The sequence below is a fragment of the Conger conger genome, chromosome 1, assembly GCF_963514075.1.
Source record: "Conger conger chromosome 1, fConCon1.1, whole genome shotgun sequence".
NCBI classification, from domain to species: domain Eukaryota; kingdom Metazoa; phylum Chordata; class Actinopteri; order Anguilliformes; family Congridae; genus Conger; species Conger conger.
In genome coordinates this window covers 62,351,622-62,373,526 of record NC_083760.1, presented here as the reverse complement: position 1 = coordinate 62,373,526, position 21,905 = coordinate 62,351,622, and the positions used below count along the sequence as shown (strand labels likewise).

Genomic DNA, 21,905 nt, shown 5'->3' with positions numbered 1-21,905 from the left:
TCTATATTAGGCCTATCTAACGTGTTGATGATCAGAATTTTATTTGACTTGTTTTATTTTTTAAAGATAAGTGCCTCACTCTTTGGGTTATCGACTGAGATGGAGCAGAGGGCTATGCCATTTTTTAATACGTGCCTGCTATGCTTGCTTTTCACGGATGGATAACAGTTACATCAATTTTTGCTATGTCTTTGATCGCGCTCGCACTTTTTTAAAACAGCCCAAAACAGCTAGTACCCATGCTATGGCTTTGATTTTGTTTTCAAAGCCCAACCGAAAACCACTGACATGGCAACACTGCACACACGCCCACCAGTATCACGTGGTGTGTTTCTATTTCCGCCGGAAAAGACAATGTGGACGTTTATTTCCTGGTTTGTCTAAGATAAGGCATCAGCTTTTAATAACTCGTGGTTTTACCTGTATTACCTGAATCACGGTTAATGAGGTCATAATTACTCTGACAGCCTAATCAAAAGATGCCTAGTATGTCTACTGTGTTTCCCTCTGGAAAATAACATCCTTGACAGGTAAGTCTCAAAGTTGATGAACTAGTAACGTTAGCTAGCTGGTTGTGCGACACTGATGACTACCAGTAATACAGCTTCTTAATTTGTAACGTTATGTGTTTTTCTAGCGTGCTTTAACTTCGGTAACTGTTATATTGGGGTGACTGCGATATTGCGAACGTTAGCTAGCTTTACGCTAGAGTTGTTACATTCGAAGTTCATATTTCTTAAAGAGGAGAGGTTCACGTCAGCTTGCGTGGTAGCTATGTCTTGTCGATAACATTAAACAAACTAGCTAATTGAAATGTGATATTTGCTCGTTTTCAGTGAGCATTACTGATGTATACCAAGTGAGTTACGTTATTCCTATTCTGTAACCGATCTTTCTAAATATCTAACTTAGCTAGCCTAGTCATCCAACATTAGCTGCAAATTAAGGAACAAGCTAGCAAAACTGTCTGCAGGTTAACTACTTCATTGTTTTCATAGTTGTTTGGTTTTGGTGTGTTTTTATTTTTTGTGTGCCTCGCGTGCCGACGACACCCTGTTCATTTGTTTCGGTTTCATTTGTTGTAAGTTAGCTGCGTAGGCTATTCCAAATACATTGACATTTTAGTTGAATAAGTCAACCTGTAACGTTTAACAGTACTATGTTCTTGTATTTTTCCGCCTTTAGGCCGCAACATCACTTTCCACAGGCGACACATAAAGCTCAAAACGTTTGTTGACAAGACTAAAGTAATGGCAGAATTGAAACCGAGGTAACTTCACGAACGATTCGCAACAGATACACGAACACAACTAGCTACGAATCAGCTCCATCAGATTGGATGGGAAGCGTCTGTGAACCGCCCAGAATTCCAACGTTAGAAGTGGGAAAACATTATTACATTCGTCCCGCGATATTTTTAAATGACTTATAATGTATTTTCTTTTGTTACATTTTCAGAAAATGGCTAGAAGTAGAATTAGGAAGACACAGCGAGGTCTCTTTTCAACACAGACATACAGTATGTCCTAGTGGGAAAGCTATCTGTGCGCACGGCTTATGCCATGTCATGCTTTCTGGATTTATAGTCAAGAATATAGAACAGCCAGAACGCCAAGTTAATCAAAGAATGGTGGTGGAATTGAACAAATACTTGGAACAGCTAGAGGGCCCCATGAGAACCACCACCAACTGACATAATGTTTGAAAATTAGTCTACAAACATCCACAATATAGCCTACTTTTATTGACAGGTTTACTCAATTATTTTTGGAGGATCTATTGTAGCCATTAAGCCCAAATAATGACTAATGTTGTATCGCAAAACATCTTATTGGTTGCACAACATTGCTATGTTTATGTACAGAAAAAATAAACTTATAAACTCCGATCCACTCATGGGTTACTTTCGTTGCCCTCTGTCCGTTCTCAGCCTATTTATGTTAAACTCTTATATCCTATAATGAAAATTACAGTTGGCAATATGCACATAATCAGTGGCTTGTATATCTGGTACAGTATTCTTCAACAATGTCATGGTGTTTAATTTTTTATGGATTGTTAATTTGTGCAATGTATTGAATAGTGAATATTTTCGAGTTTGCTATCCCATAATTCTAAACACCCACTGTACAAATGCATGGATACCTGCAAAGGAAGTTTTCATGAATATAGAGGAATGTTGAAAACAGTTTGAGTCGACTTTTCCCATGCATTAAACAGAATGGCCCTTTTGGCGTATTCAAGAGAATTATTTTTTATCATTGAATGTTGGATGGTTTGACCACAGTGGCGGACCGAAGTATCCGCAAACAGTCCCACCCCCCTTGAGTGCAAATAACAGCTTCAGTTCTGGTATACCAAGCCATAGAAAAACCACAATTACCTGCTATCCCAGTTCACCTGCTCATCTCCCAATTCTGTCTTCTGTCAGTTCATGACAGAGTTAATGAGCACCAGCAGGTGCGCACAGTCAATCCGGCTGCGTGCAGTGATTAGTTCCTCACAATAACATCAGCCATGGTTTTAATAAGGGACATATTTAAAATATAAAACAATAAATCACATTCCAAAATTCTGGCTGCTTTAATCAAGTTTTAAACAAATTTCAAAATCCCATAATTCCAAATTTCTAGTGTAAAAAGTCACGCAATCAATGTCCTGCATACCTGGCATGGTGCCCTTCAAGATGTACCGTATGTGGTCTTTCCTGAAAAGTCATTGATGGCACAGATACCTGCGAAGGTGGCCTTTATGAATATTGTGGAATTTTGAAAACCGTTGGAGTTGACTTGATTTTTTGAGTGTTCAATTATTCAATTATCATTTTTATTCGCTCTGGATAAGAGTGTCTGCCAAATGCCATTAATATTATTGGGTGTTATAACCAAACGGTATTTGGAGTATTGAAGCTAGCGAGGAGTGAAGTTTTCAGCTGTATATTGTTGAAACACGACGACCGCAAAGTGCAATGTAGATGTGCACCACAGTTTTAAGCGCGGATAGCGTGACCAACGTTTTTCGATGTACGTTTGGCGTGACCGCAGTCCCATGCCCCACCAGCTTCGGGAATTACTTTTTAGCATTTCAGATAGAGCCCATCGATTTGACTGGTACAAAAGCATCTGCATAAAATTCCAAACAAATGCCTCTTAGAATCCACATCTAGTATCTCTGTGTCTGATGCTGGGGGGGGTAATGGACTGGAAGAAACAAATGAGTGTGTCAGTGGCAGAGTAACAACCAGCAGCTATGGGTGTGAAATGAAGACTCCTTTCTGCGGCTGTATGAATAAAGTGCACTCCGTTTATATGTGCCGTCCTCTGATCACTTCACACATTTTTTATTTTAATCTGATTGCGACCGGTATTTCCCCACTGGTGTTTTTGACAAGGGCTCAGCCTCCCGGAGGCATGACTGGTAATGCCGCTATTAACGGCACAGAAAGAGAGAATCTGAGTTGGCTGTATTGGACTGGTTTTCACGGTGTATTTAAACCATTTCTGGCATTTCAATTTTCAGCATGTCCCATGCTGTCACAGACAGGGCTGCACACTTTGTTTCTTGTCAGCCAGGCTGTCTGTTCTCTCTTAAACAACAAAGCGCCTCTCTGTTGTGTCTCCAGAAATCTACTCCAGAGCCTCTCCCAAACAGGTGGAGAGAGTCCTCTGCTCCTGAATATTAAACACTTAAATTCTAATGACAAGACTCAATATTGTTCTCATCAAAGAAATGGTATTGAATGTAGAGTTGCGTTTTCATTTTGTTTGAAAACCTTAGCCTGGTTAAATTGGTAACATTCAAATGGTCTCTTGGCACACACAGGAATGAGTCATAAGACAGAAGAGGCTGCGATTTCATTTTACCCACTTTTCCACTACACACGGCATCAGCATTTCCTTTTATTGTTTCATCATCAAGCCACACAAATCTGTCACTTTAGCCTTTGGGCAGACTTTGGCCTATACTTCCTCACAGGGGTGTTGACATCATACCTCCTGACCTATCAGGGTTGCAGTATTCCTACAGTTGTGTGCCAGCCTAAGAGAACACTATCATGCTCTCAGGATATGCAGGTATCCCAGCGCACAGTGCGGGTTGGCTTTGTGTTCTTCAGACATGTGATCTGTATACAGGTTAATGCCTTTCCTCTGCCTGCTTCTCATAACAGTTTGGCCTCTGATGCGTGTAGTGCTCTGAAGAATGTTAATGATGTAATGACGTTAATGGTGTCTGCCTAGTCGAGGTCATATGGCACTTTAACTAGTCAAACCACACCCTAGACCTTCGTGTGTGCATGAACTTTTGAGTTAAGTTGCACTTCTGGCCAAGTAAGGTTTGTCTGTCCACTGGTACTTTCTGTGTTTACAATATAAGTAGTCTTCTCTGCCTGCTTCTCATAACGGATTGGCCCCTGAAGCGTGTAGTGTGCAGTGTAGAGTTCAGAAGAACATTAATGAACGGTGTCTGCCTAGTCGAGGTCAAATGGCACTTTAACAAGTGAAACCGCACCCTAGACCTTAGTGTTCATGAGTATTTGTTGTAGACACCACCTGCGTTGCTGAAATGAGAAAACGGGGCAGAGCTGTTCGTATAGTTACAGTTAGAATGCGTGTAGCATTGTTTAACCCTCCTGGGATCCTCTGACCTCCGACCCCCAGCTTTGCCATGGACCCCATGACTGTGGAGGACGACATCTGCATCCTGCGGCATGAGACGGCGTATTCCACCGCCGAGAGCCCGGTGTCCGTGTGCTCTGGGGACGAGTCGGTGGCCTCGCACTTCGCCCTGGTCACCGCTTACGAGGACATCAAGAAACGACTGCGAGACACAGAGAAGGAGAACGCTGGGCTCCGGAAGAAGGTCAGACAGCTCGAGGAAAAGGTGAGGATAGCTTTATGTAGCCTAAACGTATGTGTGATATGGGAGAAGGTAGCTTTATGTAGCCTAAACGTATGTGTGATATGGGAGAAGGTAGCTTTATGTAGCCTAAACGTATGCATGCGATATGGCTGAGGATAGCTTCATTTGAACATGTTCATGTGATATGGTGAGGATAGCTTAATTTATACATGTTCATGTGATATGGTGAGGATGGCTTCATTTATACATGAACATGTATAAATTAAGCTATCCTCACTCATATCACATGAACATGTGATATGGGTAAAGATGGCTTCATTTAGGCATTCATATTCATGTGATATTTAAGGTGGGCGTACATTACACAACATGAGGGCTCTGGATTGTTATGCTCAGATGGGGACCAAATTATATTAAAAAAATATTTTTTTTAAACGCTAGGTTGTAACATCGCTAATGGCTAGGTATGAGATACCGTTCTGAGCCAATCTGACTGGTTCATGGGTCATGCTGCTGCTCAACTAATCTGCACCCTCCCCAGACTCAGCCATGTCACTCCCCTTCTCATCTCCCTCCACTCGTTATCTATATCGGCTCCCATAGAATGAAAATCATTGGTGCCAGCCATCGGGCAGCTAAAGGGGCAGCTCCGTGTGTCTTCCAAAGGTCATCAGACCCCTTGTTTGTGCTATCTGGAACCTGCTTCCTTCCTCCCCTGTACCTGCACTTCCAGCTTTCCACTGCAGTCAGGACGGCAGAAGGCCTGCTCGTATTCTGACAGGGGCTAAAGACCCACCTCTTCAGATAGCACCATCTAAATAACCTTTATTTTTCTCTCTTTATTTGGGTTTACTTTTGATTAAAGTTGCAATTATAGCCAGGTAAACATTGTCTGTCCACTGGTACTTTCTGTGTTTACAATAGAAATAGTTTTTTGTTTGGTTAACATTGCACTTCCTGGTTATTCATGTACCTTCTTGGTGACACCACATTTTTGTATTCCTGAGTGTTGCACTGATGTTCTGCACTTCTGTGAACAGAACTATGGAAAAGAGCATCTGTTCAGTGATTGTCATGTAATGTAATGTATTTTCACCAATTTTAATACCACAGTATATGTAAATGGTGATGACTTGTTACTCACCCAACTAAATGACTAGCCACAAGTTTTAATCCGTCACAAAGTTCTTGTGATCTTGTACACCCAAAAACGCATTCTATTGCGAACAAGTTGGTGTGCTTTTTGCTGTGTCCTCCCTGTCACCACTGTGGTTAACATGGTGAATTGTTACTGGGCTACACTGATGTGCATTATTATCTTGCAGCTGTATAAGCCTGAGGGCCCCACTGCTGAGGGACCACAGTACGTGAACAAAGCCTTCAGCGCTTACCGGGGTATCTACATGGAGAAGAAAGACCTGCAGATGGAGCTCAACAAAGTGGTACGTGCGGCACAGCTAGCGGGTAATGTTCTTGAAACACTGACACAAGGCTATCGTGTTTCCTGTGCTGCAGGTAGAATATCTCCGTACCTGCCATACTCTTGTTTCAAATGTAGGATTGTGCTTGTCTATCCAAGCCTAATGTCATGGCAACATAACAGCAGGACTGTTGCTGCAGTGTTGCCACTTATTTATTTTGAAGCTTATGTCATAATTTCTGGTGATGCTATGGCCGATTATGCCGTGTCCTGTGGTTGGCACAGTGTTTGGTAGTGACTCTGTACTGTGAAGAACACTGACAGCTCATGTTGCTACTTTGAGAATGTTTAGGTGGTCACTTGGTATGTTGTCTGACAATATATGATTTCTGTGCAAGTAAATGCACCACTTAACTGGAAATTTTGTGAAGTCAGTAGCCTGGAACATGCTGTAGGCTAATCATTCTTTCTGTCTTGCATAGCAGGTCTCTAAATAAATGTATTTTTGCAGTAGAAAACCTCCATTTTTTATTTGGGTCAACCTGTCCACCCACTTGTTAATGCAGATATTTCATCAGCCAATTGTTGTGCAACTAAATGCATAAAAGCATGCAGATTTGTTCAAGAGGTACAGCTGTTGTTCAGACCAAATGTTTTTTTCCAACAGCTTTATATCTTTTGTGGCCCTTTTACCCGTGTGTTAATGTACAAATACTATTCACTGTTTAGGTGCTGACACAGTGTTTGTTCTACCGTATAGCCTCTGGGTGGCACCAAAGGGATACTAAACCTTTTGTAAATGGCACTTAATTTCTCTTTACCACCTGAACAGGTTTAAGCTGAAAATAGTAGAAATACTTATTGTATAATATTGTATTTCTTCTGCTAATATCTGAAAATTAAGGGAAAGTTCAAAGATAAAAGGTTTTGAAATGGTTTGTAATAACTGGACAATGTTGCAGACAATTAGATTGAATGACTGGCAGAATTCCATCATTTTCTTCAAGAAATATCCATCTATTGCTTACTGTTAATGTTACATATGTCAACTTGGAAGGATGGTGCTTAGGTACTGTAATGATGATTGCCCTTGCAATGGGAAATGCTTGTTTGTTTTTGGCAAAAGCATTTCACACCTTTTACTGTGTCCTCAGTTTATCTAATAATTGCTGCTCCCTGGAAGCTGGTAAAAGATGATTAAAGATGCAGAGAGAGTGAAAATGAGGAATCACAGCACATGACATTCCCCTGACAGCCCTCGCAGTGAGAAAAACGTCCAAACTTCTCAAATTCCAAAACTGAGGTTGCACTGGGGTGAAGGGATTCATTAGTTCCTTTGAGTGCTAAAGCTATATTTGTTGAGCGCAGCTCGTGGAAAACTTAATTTATTTAATTGAAACTCGTATTACTACTCTGGGATCTGGTTGAGTTTTCTACAGAATTAATACTGGGCTCAGCTTGATTTTGCACTGGTATTACTTTTGACGAGAGTGCAATATTTTTCTTTCAAATGGTGGTCCCTGCAAATAAGTTGATGTTTGATGGCTTCCCCATGCTGTTGTGGAGTATTGTTGGGCTGGATTGTGGTGTTGGGTTTCCCCATGCTGTTGTGCAGTATTTGATGTGTATACGCCTCTTGGTCACTCTCACCCCCAGAAGAGAGAGAAGAGTGAGTCTGAGAAGATGCTTACAGAGCAGCTGCAGGCCCAAGAGTTACAACTCCTGCAGCTGAGGACGGAGGTGGAGACTCACCAAGGTACAGCACACCCTGACCCCTCCCCCCGTCAAGATACAGCACACTCTGACCCCTCCCCCCGTCAAGATACAGCACACTCTGACCCCTCCCCCTGCAAAGATACAGCAAACCTGACCCCTCCCCCTGCCGAGATACAGCAAACCTGACCCCTCCCCCTGCCGAGATACAGCAAACCTGACCCCTCCCCCTGCCGAGATACAGCAAACCTGACCCCTCCCCCCGTCAAGATACAGCACACTCTGACCCCTCCCCCCGTCAAGATACAGCGCACTCAGACCCCTCCCCCTGCCTGAGTACAACACACTCAAACCCCTCCCAATAGCTGACATTTGTGTGTCTGCTGTAATATTGAGTGTGCACAGTAATGTAAATCGTGCGCAATAGAGAGGCTGACTGCAGTATCTGTGTGGCCTGTCTGCAGTGATGAAGAGCTTGAGCAGTCCGCAGGAGCACTGGCAGGTGGATCAGGTTAACAGCGGGCTGAAAATCCACAACCTTCAAGAGGAGCTGGACAGAATGACGAGGCTCTGCAGGCAGCTGCAGGAGAGTTGCAAGGTGTGTGTGTGCGTGCGTGCGTGTGTGCATGTGTTTTTTTTGTGGCTGTGGAGTGTGTTCCCTTCGTTCCTCTTCACAAATGTATGCTGTGTAAAGGTGGTTTCGTTCTCTTGCCCCAATGTCATGGTGATCCTTTTTTGGATTTTTTTTTTTAGGAAAAGGAAGAACTTTCCAACAGTGTGGTAGAAAGTGGTCAGAAGATGGAGAAGGAGCTGAGTGACGGGTATGTCTGAGCTACATTTCCTGTCATTTCATGGTGTACAAGCTCAGATATGCCTACTGTGGCTAATCTTGCTTGGGTAAGGAGGGGTCTCACAAGAGATACGGAAACAGAATAATCAGCTTCTCATCAAGCGTAAACTCTGCGTTCCTGTCAGTGGCCCTTTTGCTGCTATTACTTGATAAAATTGTTCCAATTAACACTCTCTGTAAAACACCCTAGGCCTCGTTAATGAGAATTATAGTCTTCTACAGCCATCACGTTCACGGTGCAGTGGAGGGGGAAATGTGTGGGTGTAGAGAGTGCAGGATCACAGATCAGCCACTAGAGGACACCAGCAGACCTTAATATTGGTGGAAATGTGTCTGTCTCAACTATTGGCCATGGTTCATCTCGGCGTGTTCTAATTCCAGTGCCACATATATGGAAGATCCGAGGTGCCCTCACACAATGAGGGTTCTATGGAACCAAACTTAATGCGCTACTTTAGCCTTTCATAGTCCCATTCAGCAGTGAGGTAGTATACATAGTATACATTAACCATTAAAAGATGATTTAGCCACCTCTATACCCACAGTACAGCTTCTCTATAGTTACAGTACAGCTGCTCTATACCCAGAGTGCAGTACAGCTGTTCTGTACCCACAGTACAGCCAATCTGTACCCACAGTACAGTACAGCAGCTCTGTATTTAATAAATGCGTGAACTTAATTGGCAGATTATTAAATATTTTTCTCATCCAAAAACGGCAAAAAAATATTTGGGCACAAACTCAAGTGAACAGGGTGTTCTGGCATTTGTGCTCTAAAATAAGGACAAGTAAAGAATGGTAAAGTGTAGAAATAACAAGTTATATAAACATGTTGTCTTTTGCATAATGTGAAAAGAGTCGTCTTTCCTCATCCCTGGCTTGGGGGCACTCTCTCTTTGTGGTTGGCTACCTGATGCAGTCTTATTCTTGGTGTCACTGTCTTACTATGCTGTGTGTGAGGTTTATGATGGACACCCAGGAGGTGACACCTAGCGCGGGGAAAGCTGCACACAGCACACTTAGGGCTGCACAATTTATTGTATATTCATAAAAAATGCGATTTGGGCTACTGCGATATGCTAATCACAAAAGGTCCTGAATTTCACAATTTTATAGCATTCTTTCTCATTCAAGCTTTGCCAAACTGCAGTGCTATGAGTGCACAGACGGGACAGAGGCCTGAAAATGACATGCCCAAAATAAAATGCCTACTATTCTTTTGACTACAGGCATAAACAGACTACTGGTCTCTTCTGAAAGCTATCTAGTTGTTTGCCAAGAGAATTACTCTACGTATTACTAAATCAAGGTGATAGAACCTCAAACACAGTGGAAGTGGAAGAATTGTTTTGCACTGAAAGCTATGTCAAGGCAGTTTTCCAAAAAGGACATTGGGAAACTCAATGACATTATGGGTCTTATGACGTGTAAAATACTGTATTTTGCTTACTAAATTATACAACACTTTTTTTTATTCAGAAAAAAAGTGTTTGCGCTTCCTCCTGCCTGTCACCCTCCCACTTCTCTTTGTCCCAAACTCCCTCTCCTTGCAGTTATCCTCAGACAGCAACAGGTTGAGAAGATCCTAAAAAAAAATTACAATAATCGCTATAATACCATCTTGTGTAGTAATATATTCATTGAGGTCCATTGATTGACGTTTTTGTCAAATACCCAACCCCCATCAAGTCAAACACATTCCATACTTTCACATGATATGTATTATTCAGAAGCAGGCTGGCTCCTTATTTATAAGCATATGGAATAATAATAAAATATCTTCAGAATGTATTTAGATGCTCGCCGATATAAAATTGGGTCACGTCACTGAAAATTGTCAAGGGTGTTTTCACTGTCTTCTCAGAAATATTCACTCAGACAAGAGATTCCTTGTAATTTCATCCAAAGGAAGTCCTCTATTTAGAGGTAGGCATCGCAAAATATATGGTTTGTTGTAAAACTTCAACCTTTCAACTTCAATCTGAAGAACTGTTTTTGCCGAAGCGCAGTAGACGTGTGCGTATTCATGCAAGCCTAACAAATTATACACTGTTGGAAATGTAATGTCATTAGCTAAAATGCTTTTTAGTCATCAATTCAATAACATTCCCGTAGTCGCTTATTTGATGAGCTCAAATTATACTTAATTTTCTTTGACACGGATGAGGGTCACACATTTTCTCTGCAACTACGTTACACATGCTGGCCAGAAACCGTTATACTGGGGCTCATGTTCGAGAGCCTATCCAAAACGTAGATAATAGAACTTCTGTGTACAAGTACTTTTATAGAAGTAATGGCTAAAAACGGCAAAGAAAACGGACAACAATGGTAATTCTTGTTGTGAAGGACACTGACATTACCAAATTTCTTGTAGTATGTGGATTTCCCAGCCCTGGGCCAGTGAGACTTTAGGGGGTAACACTGTTGAAAGTACTATGATCTTGTAACCCCTGGCTTGCTAACTGCTGAACAAAAATGAAATAATTTAAAATAACATTTTGATGTAGAATCGTGATTAACCCTTTCCACTTTCCAGAGGGCAATTTCCACCTATATTGTACTGGTCCTATAAAAGTATAAATATCTCAAACACTATTTGTTGCACACACATGGTTGAAGACCTAAACTTCAACGTTAGTCAGAAAACAGTTGTAGCTAGGTGGGCTGTTTGGTTGTCTGTGTCAAATAATTAGCAAAACACTTATATTTCTACCAAACCAGAAATATGTTGGCCGGCCGTGCAATAAAAGTGATATGTTGTATATTTTTCTTCTTCTAATTGAACATGATTTTTTGATGTAGATCAAGAATGGTATCAAGAATTGTTAGAATATGGTGAGGTGAGGGTTGTAAGCCGTGAGCGTGGCAAGGGGGAGGCTGGAGTTGTATTGCCTGCTTTGCAAATGAGAGGCTAATAAGCATTTAAACTGCTGTTGCTAGCAGAGAGTCTTTTCAACAATCTGGCATTGCCATTTTATTCCGTCACAGTTTTTTGCATTGTATAAATCTGAAGGCAAGAATAATTTGGGACGTCAACAACTCAACCACATGGGGGCAAAATTGATAGGCCTTTTGACGGTACTACATGGAAAAATAGCCGGGCATGATTGAAAACTAACACTCCCATCCCTGCCAGTCAGATACAGTTGTTGTATAAAGCTGAAGAACAGTTGCCTACAACAGCATACTAGGTTATGTTTGTATGTAGCCTTTAATTTATTGTTTGAGAACCATGGTGAAAATGAAAAATATTTATGTACAGTACTGTGCAAAGTACGTCCTTGGCACGTGTAAATAAATATTTTAAAAATATACCGTAAAGAGTAGTGAACAGTTAAAAATCTGATCAATATTTCTTGTGACCACCTGTCGCCTTTAAAGTAGGTAGGTACACTGTCCTTCAGTTTTATAAAAAATGGTAGGTTGTTCCGAACATATTGGATAAATATTGGAGTTCTTTTTTGGCTGTCTCTCTTGCTTCTGGCTCTCCAGGTAATCCCTCGGCCGTATCTGAAATGTGGTCTATTACTTCACATGGTACTTTACTTAACAGGTACTTTGCTTTACTCAATAGGTATTTCATTGTCATTTTATTAAACACATTTAATAATTGCAATTGCAATTATTAATCGTGATTATTAGTTTTGTCAAAATCGTGCAACACATAGACACGTAGGCGCTCCCATAGACTGACACACACACACACACAAACACACACTCATCTGATTTGAAGCTGTTGTGTGGGACCACCACCCTTGGAGGAAGCATGACTCAGACCTTTCAGATGGGGACCCTGCTGCAGCGCTGGCAAAGTTCAAGCTCCGTATGCCCCTCACTACCAATCGTCACTGTTCCAGGATCAGTTTTCACGCTGCATATGGCGCTAGCTAACTCTACCATAGCCTACTGCTCCATAGTCAGGCTCTTTAAAACATCTTGTAGAACGAGGTCTCTGTCGTTCACATGTAGGACATAAATACTTTGTTCCTGTTTGATCAGGATCGCAGCAACAGTGAGCCTGGAACCACAACATGTCGCACAAAATTCCCAGTATAAGAACAAGAACTAGAAAGGAAAACCTAGCATATTGCGAACATCTCTTGGGTAGGTCTAACTTATTAATTATTAAATGTGACTTCCTAGTAAATGTAATTATGATGCTTGACTAACCGGCAAATAGAAGATATTCAGTTTTCTCTGTCAGGAAAATGTCTTTTTATTGAGGATCAAATTAAATTTCATCTTTACTAAACAATGGCAGGACCAATTATGTGTAGGTATCCCATTGCAAGATGATGCAGAGTCATCTTTTCCGTCTTTCCCAAAGGGAATTCTGTGGAAAGTCAGATTTTTAATTCTTTGCCTGGTTTAGTTTGGGCCTCTCTGTTCCTTATTCCACAGCTCTGTATTGCCAAACAGTGTTCCTGAAGTGAGCTGCTCAGAATTCATGGATGTGTTAATTAGATTCTCTCTTTCTTTTCCCCTTGTGCTCTGAGTCTTAAGAGAGGAGGCGGGGGTGGGGGGAGGGTGTTGGTGTTGTCTACTAAAGGAGATTAACATATTCCCACTGAGTATGTAATGCACTGCTCAAATAGTCCACGTTCAAGTGTGCAGCAAGGGAATTCAATGTAAATATTTGTATATAAAAAAGAAAATACCGCTTTAGCCATTTTTATCAAATTAAAACGCTTAAGAACAATGATATTGTCACAAATTGGAGAAGTTAATTGCTGAAATGCCTTAAAAATACAGATTTTTAGTTTTTTTAAATACAGAATATTAAATATGAATTAATGTATTTATTTTAAACTAGTATTTGTGTATGTGCATTCAGTGATCACTTTATTAGGTAGACCTGTACATCAGCTTGTTAATGCAAATACTTAATCAGCCAATCATGTGGCAGCAACTAAATGCATAAAAGCATGCAGACATGGCCAAGAGATTCAGAAGTTTTTTAGACCAAATATCAGAAAGGGGAAGAAATGTGATCTAAGTGACTTTGACCATGCATTGATTGATGGTCCCAGACAGGGTGGTTTGAGTATCTCAGAAACTACTGATGTCCTTGGATTTTCATGCACAATAGTCTCTAGAGTAGAAATGTGTTGTAAATGAGAGAGGTCAGAGGAGAAGGGCCAGACTGGTCAAAGCTGATGGGAAGGTGACAGTAATGCAAATAACCACGCATTACAACACTGGTATGCAGAAGAGCGTCTCTGAACACGCAACGCATCAAACCTCTAAGTGGATAGGCTACAGCAGCATTACACTACATTACATTAATGGCATTTGGCAGATGGTCATATCCTCCCCTGGAGCAATGCAGGTTTAAGGGCCTTGCTCAAGGGCCCAATGGCTGTGCGGATCTTATTGTGGCTACACCGGGGTTCGAACCACCGACCTTGCGGGTCCCACTCATGTACCTTCACTGAGTGTATATATCGTACACAGTAGTACAGCATATTAAATATTGGGTGTTTGTCTTCATTAGGTCAACCATTTGTAGCAATTATGGGACTGGCAGAATTTTCTAACCTCAATGCGGTGGAGTTGGTGTATTCTATTTATGACCCAGTAACACAAGTCATCCCTCTTATGAGGCTCATGAAGCCTCATTATTTGGTTTCTAATTTTAAGTACCAGTGTTTTCTTTTGTCTAATTCACCACTTCTGCATCGGACATGGTGGTGGTGTGTTGTAATTAAGTTTTGGAGTCTGAAGTGTGCATTGTAATTAAGAAGTTGTTGATGAGAGCTGGTGGGGTAGAGTTACACTGTAATGAACATTATCTAGAGCTGGCTTCTAAAAGTTTCACAAATGTGCAGTAATTTCGAAAATGCGATTTCATGTTTTTGTTTTGTAGTCCTTGAAGATGCGTTGTGGTAATACGTGTGTTTGAGTGATGCTAACGCGGATGCTAACACTGATGCTATGCTCTTCTCCACAGGAACGCAGGGCTCCTGCAGTCGTACGGTGAGCTGCAGACTGAAATGTCCCGCGTGCGTGAGGTGGCCAAGCTGCAGGCCGAGATGCTGAAGAAGCTGAAGGACCGGCCGCACGCCGCTCACAGACGAGGTGAGGCCAGCTAATGTAGCCCAGGTGCATTTGGGGTAGTGTGTGCAGTGATGTTTTTTATTTTCATTCTGTCCAACCCTCCCTCGCTCCCTCGCTCTCTCGCTCTCTCCTTTACTCGCGCTGGCCACCTTCATGCTCTACGGGTAATTTAGAGACCAGCTTCTCAAAGTCTTCTAAAAACGAGTGCACACATTCTCACTCGTGCCCAAAAGCCTGTCACAAGCATAAATTATATTGTTCTCTATTTTAGTGCTTTTTTAATTTTTTATTATTTTTATTATTACTGACTACTGGTAAATGAAGGTTGTTTATTTCTGTGTAGAGTACAAAGTAGACTTCCCTCTTTCCTCTCCTCTTCTCTTTCACACCTTTTCCGAGTCTCGGGCCTTCTGTGGACCACTCGAATATCAGGAGTTAATATTCTCTTAAACACTGCAGAGAAATCCTTTCCCTTGTGACATTTTTCTTTCGGAGAAAATGCGATGGCGTCGTGTTTCATAAACAAGCCATAAATGCCAATCCAGCAGTAAAAAAAAAAAAAAGAAGATAATAACGATGGTCATAAGGACCCTTTCTTATAAGTGTAAATTGATAAATATGTGCACTGTGTAAAGCTATAATGAAGTGGCTAATGTCACCCACTGAAGGGACATGTTCAGAGACCTTAAGGAAATACCGTATCAAAGCACGTGTCTTTCTGTGTGCGTGTGGCAGACTGAGATTATTAAAATATTACAGATAATAAACTCCTGATGGAGTCCCAGCGCTCCTGCGTCTGAGGGGGATTGCGTATTTATTCCCCCAACGCGGCTGCTGAAACAGAGGTGCAAATTAAAACCACAACGGAAAATAAATAAATAAGAAGGAAGCGCGTCGCGGCGGCGTATGTATTTGGGCTGGGAAGCGGATTCCTCCGCAGAAAGCGGGGCGGCGGGGACGGCCGCGGTCTCGGGGTGCCTTGGCGCCCGGTGTTTACTTTTAAAAAATCAAAACAAATGTCTGTATTCCGCCGAGGTTCCGGTTGCCGCCAGGAATTCATCCATTTTATAATGGGACCTTCGCAGGACCCACACGGCCATCACAATGCAGAGGCAGAATCATCTGTCTGCGGCGTCGGTTTACATATATACAAGACAAAGAATAAATGGGGTTTGCGTTAGTGCGCTGATCTCCAGTGACAGCATTACCATGTCACTGGGTTCATGAAGGTCCTATTTATAAAGGGCTTGTAATTAACATTACGTTTTAATCGCTGTCTTTTCTCTCTTTTTTTTTTTTTCTCTCCAATCTGTTGCCTGTCATGATTGTTGTTTTATAATTAACACTCGGTGGGTTAGAGTCAGCCAGAAGGAAGACATCATCCTCACGAGGTAGTGGATGCTCTGTAAAAATGTAAATGATCGGCTAAAAATATGAAATACAAGACAATTTTTTTAATGTGCCAAAATATGCCAATTACTGTTAATTAATGTATTTTATGCAGAAATTTTAGAATTAAATTTATATTGCACGCACTGTATAACGTGTTAATAAACTTCCAAGAAAAAAATTAAATGGCCAGTTATTTATAGTGTGTATTTTTACATCGGGTAACAATTTATTCATAAGCTTTGGAATGAAAATGTCTGTAAGTGTATTATTTTTCACAAAGAGGTTTGTTAAGCTCCTGTGCCTGCTGGTCATGTGCTTTCCTCTGGTGTGTGAGTGGTGAGATGGTTTTGCCAGCGGTAAGTTCCTACGGTACTGGTCTTATTTGAGGGGTGATGGGAAATGCGTGAGGAGACTGACAGAGGTGTAACTTTCACACCAAATTACGCTCTTCGGGAAGAAGCCAATTAATTTCCCAGCCTTTGGGAGTTCTCCATCTGTTTCCATGCTGTTTTAAATCTGCTATAAAAATCAACTCCCAGATTATACATTTTTTACTTTCTGCTTTTTCAGAGGAGAGTGTAATATGTACAGGTGCATGGCATTTCAGCAAACCTGCTTAACCTCCCTTCTCCTGTGTTATTAATAACACGGTGGTAAATAACATTTGGATACTTGGTTATCATCCTTTTAAATGAAAGTTAAAATTCAGAGGGACTTAAAGAGGAATTATTTAAAATGGAAATTTTTCAACAGAATTTGAGAAATTATCAATGGTATTCAGCAGTGCTGAGGCTAAACTGAAATTGATCATATTCGGAATATAACAGAGATCTGGGTGGAGTTGAATATACAGTAGATATGGATTCTGAAATTATACACAGATATTTAATAGTTCTGATGTGTACATGCACAACATGATTTTGAATGATTGTTGAAGAACACCCAATTTTTTTATTCATTGCACTACGGAATTCATTTCATTACAATTGAGATTGGTTTTGTTTTAAACCAATTTTTCCACTGTATATCTGAAATGCCAACATCTAGAATGCTTGCCTTTTATATTGTTATTGAAGTTTGTTTAATCATATTTGATGCATTTTGCTTTGCAACCTTAAAATTGTTTTTTGTTTCTTTTTTGTTTCTTTATTCTCAGATTATTTTTAGCTTCTATATTGCGGTTATTCCTGTTCTTACTTGCAGTAAATGAGATGGCATTTGAGCCCTGAATATCAGTCTACAGTCCCTTCAGCTAAAACTAGTTTAGTTATTCAAACAAGATATGAATTTAACATGTCTGTTTTACATTTTAATTCATTTTCAGCACCTTCACCAACCACATACCCTTAAAAAACCCAGGTAAATGATCAGTAACCCTCCTCTGACTTGCATGGAGAAGTGAATACAGGTGTAGCTGTATCCTCTAACCCTCCTGTGGAATGGCCTGTGTCTGTTATGCTCCAGCTGCCTCCACCATACCGATGCAGTGCCTGGATGACGTGGAGAGGAACAGCCGGATGGTCCGAATCGCAGCGCCGCGGCCCCCCAGCGCCCCCCCCATCCCCTCCAGCGATGGCCGTCCCTGTCCTCCCAAGGGCCCGCCCCGGGGCCCTCCCATGCTGGAGCGGATGGAGGAGGACTGCTGGACCAGCCCCAGACCGCCCCCTGTAGGCAGCGCCGCCGTCCAGGCCCCGCCCTCCCCCAGCAGGCTGTCCCTGGAGGACAGTTCCTGGTCCTTCCCCTCGCCCCCCAAGCCCAGCGATGCCCTGTTCTGGGAGAGCCCTGGCTCCTCTGCCAGGGGCCCAAAGACCCCCAGCCATGACCGTGACTGGCTCAGTCCCTACTAAGACCCCCAACTACCCCCTACACTCCACCTGCCTTAAACCAAACCCCAACTTCCTCCCCACCAAACCCTGGCTGGGCTTTGCTGAGGGACATCCCAATCCCCCCTTATGCTACCGTCAGGTCTCCTGTGACGACGAGGACACCCCAAACAGGAGCCCTGTCCCCTGTGGCAGATCAGACACAGAAGGAGGGTGGTGAGAACAGCAACAGTCAAAGGTGTAGCAGTCAAAATGCCAAGTCATGACCATGAGAACAGGGTGTAAACGACAGAGAACGCATTTTTAATGTAATCTCTTATCCTTGATTGCTGAGGGTAATCACATGCTTATATACATTTTGTCGCTTATTTGTAATATTTAATCATTCGCATCTGATCCCCATCCCCCCTTTCAGTCCTTCTTGTGCAGTTATCCCAAAATACCGAATCTAAATTGTTTGGTCAGTGTGGAAGAAGCTGTATATGTATTATTGAACTATTACTGGCAGAAAAGTGACGGTGATGGTGAATAGAGCAGGTGTGAGCTATGGGATGTGTGTGTATGTGTGTGTTCTGGTGCAGAAGGTCTTTATAAACTAGACCTCTATGCCCAGTGGTATACGACCAGTGGTCCTGCTGCCCCTCTCACTCATTGCACCTCACCTAAAACATAGCCATTGTGGAACAGCTGCTGTCGCTCTGGGTCTCCACCTGTAGTCATCTTCTGACTACCGGCTTGCATTAGGTCACATCGTAAGTCTGACCTTTGACCTTCGGAACAGACCACACTTACACTACTGTATGTGGTATAGTAGGCCTTTTCTGAAGACACGGATGCAGACACGGCTAAAGCCTGTGTCTTGTCCAGTGTGCCCCTGCCCCCGCCCCCCCAGGGCGTTGTGTGCATGTAATAACACTGTGGGCAGGCAGGAGGCAGCTCCATTCCAGTCTATATAACCCAGAGCCCAGCAGGGCAGCGTTCTGCATTCCACTCTGTTCATCTACAAACCATAACAGTGGGAGTGTTGTGAAACTCTAAACTGCCCACGTTCTACATGTAGTGTTTGAAGAAAACCCTTTGGAAATGAACAGAAAAAAATGAAAGCAAATGCACGCTCTTCAAATACTACTCTTCCCCAGCTAGCTGGCTGCTCTCTGGCTGTTTTCTGCCTTATTGCTGGCTGTTAACTGTATCCAAAGCAATAAGCAGTCACAATTACTTTTTTTGGTAGGAAGGATCTCTCCTCAGTAGATGGGAAACATCTTCAGCATGTCCATGTGAATACCTAAATGAGCACCTGTGTTTAATGTGTAAAAAACAAAAAACAAAAAAACATTTGTATTACTGTAAGTAATGCAGAAGCCCAAACACCACTATATGTTGTCTAGTCTAACATGTTATGTCTTGAGGCCATGTTTGCACCAGTAATTACAAACGGTAAAATAATTTATAATTCAAAATGGCCGCTAAAGCTGGTGGTGTTGCATTTGGAAGGGGCTCAGTGACACTCACTGTAGTTGTGTGGGCCTATTACTGCAGTCTCTTCAGTTTAGCACTACAGTGTCCAGCAGACACAACCCCCCCCTCGCCCCCAAATCTTCCTCTCCTGGAGAGTTAGCGGCATCCCAAATGTGAGTTTGACTGGAAAGAATTGCGATAGCATTTTAAGACCAAATGGGCATTTTTGCTAGGGTTCGGAAATCATACTCGCTGTCCGAATTTATGCACTTTTCTTGTGACAGAGTAGATATAGTAGACAGGCACTAGGCATAAAACATTATTGACATGTACAGGACCAAAATTAAGGGGAAATTATTTTAAACATCAATTGTCCTTAGCGTGATGGCGGTTCTGTTCTCTAGGAAAAAAGGTTTGTTTTATTTACAGACTGAAAGATTCACAAATGCAGCCCATGGTGAGAACTTGGCACCCCCAAGTTTTACTGCCCTGAGGTCATAGTGCAGAGGTGAGTCCTGCTGGTATTGTAAGGAATTATTAGCATTGCTTTTATCTGTGGTATAATTACAAAATAAATCCCAATGAAAGGGTTTGGTGAGAACATTGCAGGCGATCTTGCAGGGGTGGCCAATATTGAGCGTTTACCAAGCCGCACCCCTCCTTCTGCCCTGCATACCTCCATGGTCAAGCCAGTCATACAAAGCCATGTCAGTGCTGCAAAAAATGGGATTCTTCATTTCAATTAATCGTTTTCCCCTTTCATTTGACCTGGAAGGACATGTTTTCTGAACTCCTAAGGGGTTGGTAACAATGGTTTATTTTGATTTAATTTCCAATTATTAATCATTAGCCATTCTGTATTGAGATCAGAAGGACACTTATTTCTTTGTTTAGGGTTTTGGTTGTTGTGTTTCATTTACAGCTGTTGAGTTCAATTCTACTGCGGAAAGATTTGTGAAACCAAATGCAATGTACAGTAGATATAGATTATATTTTAGGACTACTCCACACAAGACAAACCATTTGTAAATAATTGTAAATTGAATAAATTAATGTGAATATACTCAGCGGTTTTTATTTAATTCCTTTTTTCAGTGACAGAATTAGAGCACACATTCACGGTTACATTACCTGCCACCCATTTAGAATAAGCTATTATTTAAAACGACCTGGAAAGTAAAGTGTATGAGTGTACTCAAATGTACTCAAAGTGAGAAAGACAGTAGTCACTTTAGAAAAAGGATAATCATACAAGATTCTACCAAGAATCAGCTTGCGTAGTCCACTACATTAACCTCAAACGTTCCTGACAGAATTTGAGTGGATACGCCCCATGGTGCGATACCTGACCTGACCGTGCCAGTGCTGTGGCCAGCAGACCCGCTGGGTGACACAGTTCTTCTCAAGAACAATAGTCCTGTTGGATGAAATACCTGCTGTTGTCAACAGTGACGTCTGGTTATTCAAGTGTCTGCAGAAGCTGCACATGAAGTGTACAACTGCAATGCAATGACTGCGCAGCTGCAGGATTAGGGAGTGAATTAAGGAATGGCTCCCTCCGTGTGGAGTTGAATCCTATTCATGCTCTTCTGATTTAGTGGAGGATATCAAAATGGCGAGACTGGTTAACAACTGAAACTGGACATTGGGAAATCTGGGCTAAAAACCTTATTACTAAGATGAGTTCTAAAGAGGAGGGTCATGGTCCTTGGTGCAGGCTAAAGAGGTGGGTTTTTTAGTTGGTGCAGAAAGATGGTCACATGCAGTAGTCCTATCATGGAAAGCTCATACCATCACAGAGGCCAACAGATGAGACCAGGTGCAGATCCCTCTATGGTGAGGAATGGTGGCTGCTTTGTGTAGGTCTAATGATCATACACCATGTTCCTGATAGAGATCGAGACCGTCTCCTCTGAAGTCTATAGCACTGTATCACAAAGCTGGGTGGACACTGGCGACTGGCCACTGGTGACATGAATGAACCTAAGCTCTGGGCTGCACAGTGCTAGTTTAACAACACATTCAGATTCAGTGTGTGGCCACCAGCCAAAACCTGACCACTGGATACAGGCTCACTCAAGTCACCAGCAGAACCCTCTGCTGTTGGACTCTTTACCAACCTACTGAATCTATTACTGATCAGCCTGGGGGAAAACAGACCACCAGTGTGAGGATTATAGTGGTGTTGCTGATATTAATTTCACTTGTGGGACCCTTCTACAGAAAAGCCCAGTAGTCGTATGGCATCAAGCAGTGGGCAGTGGTGAGACTTCTCAAGAGCCGGGGGTGTATGGGCTTGAAATTGCAGGTTTGGCCCAGTCCACACGGT

The 21,905-nt window shown here is 42.1% G+C and overlaps 1 protein-coding gene across 2 annotated transcripts; it reads left to right on the top strand.

The window, feature by feature from the left end:
• Positions 1–352: 352 nt before the first annotated feature.
• azi2 (5-azacytidine induced 2) lies at positions 353–20,639 on the top strand. 2 transcript variants are annotated; one of them, XM_061216460.1, is made up of 9 exons: positions 353–530; positions 1,186–1,270; positions 4,659–4,881; positions 6,186–6,302; positions 7,937–8,036; positions 8,458–8,591; positions 8,747–8,814; positions 14,797–14,924; positions 17,760–20,639. In XM_061216460.1, the coding sequence occupies exons 2-9, from the start codon at positions 1,251–1,253 to the stop codon at positions 18,140–18,142; spliced, it is 1,173 nt and encodes a 390-aa protein (XP_061072444.1). In that variant the 5' UTR covers positions 353–530; positions 1,186–1,250; the 3' UTR covers positions 18,143–20,639. The 2 variants fall into 2 exon arrangements, with proteins under 2 accessions (XP_061072444.1, XP_061072452.1); XM_061216468.1 differs by lacking the exon at positions 1,186–1,270.
• The last annotated feature ends 1,266 nt before the right edge of the window (positions 20,640–21,905 follow it).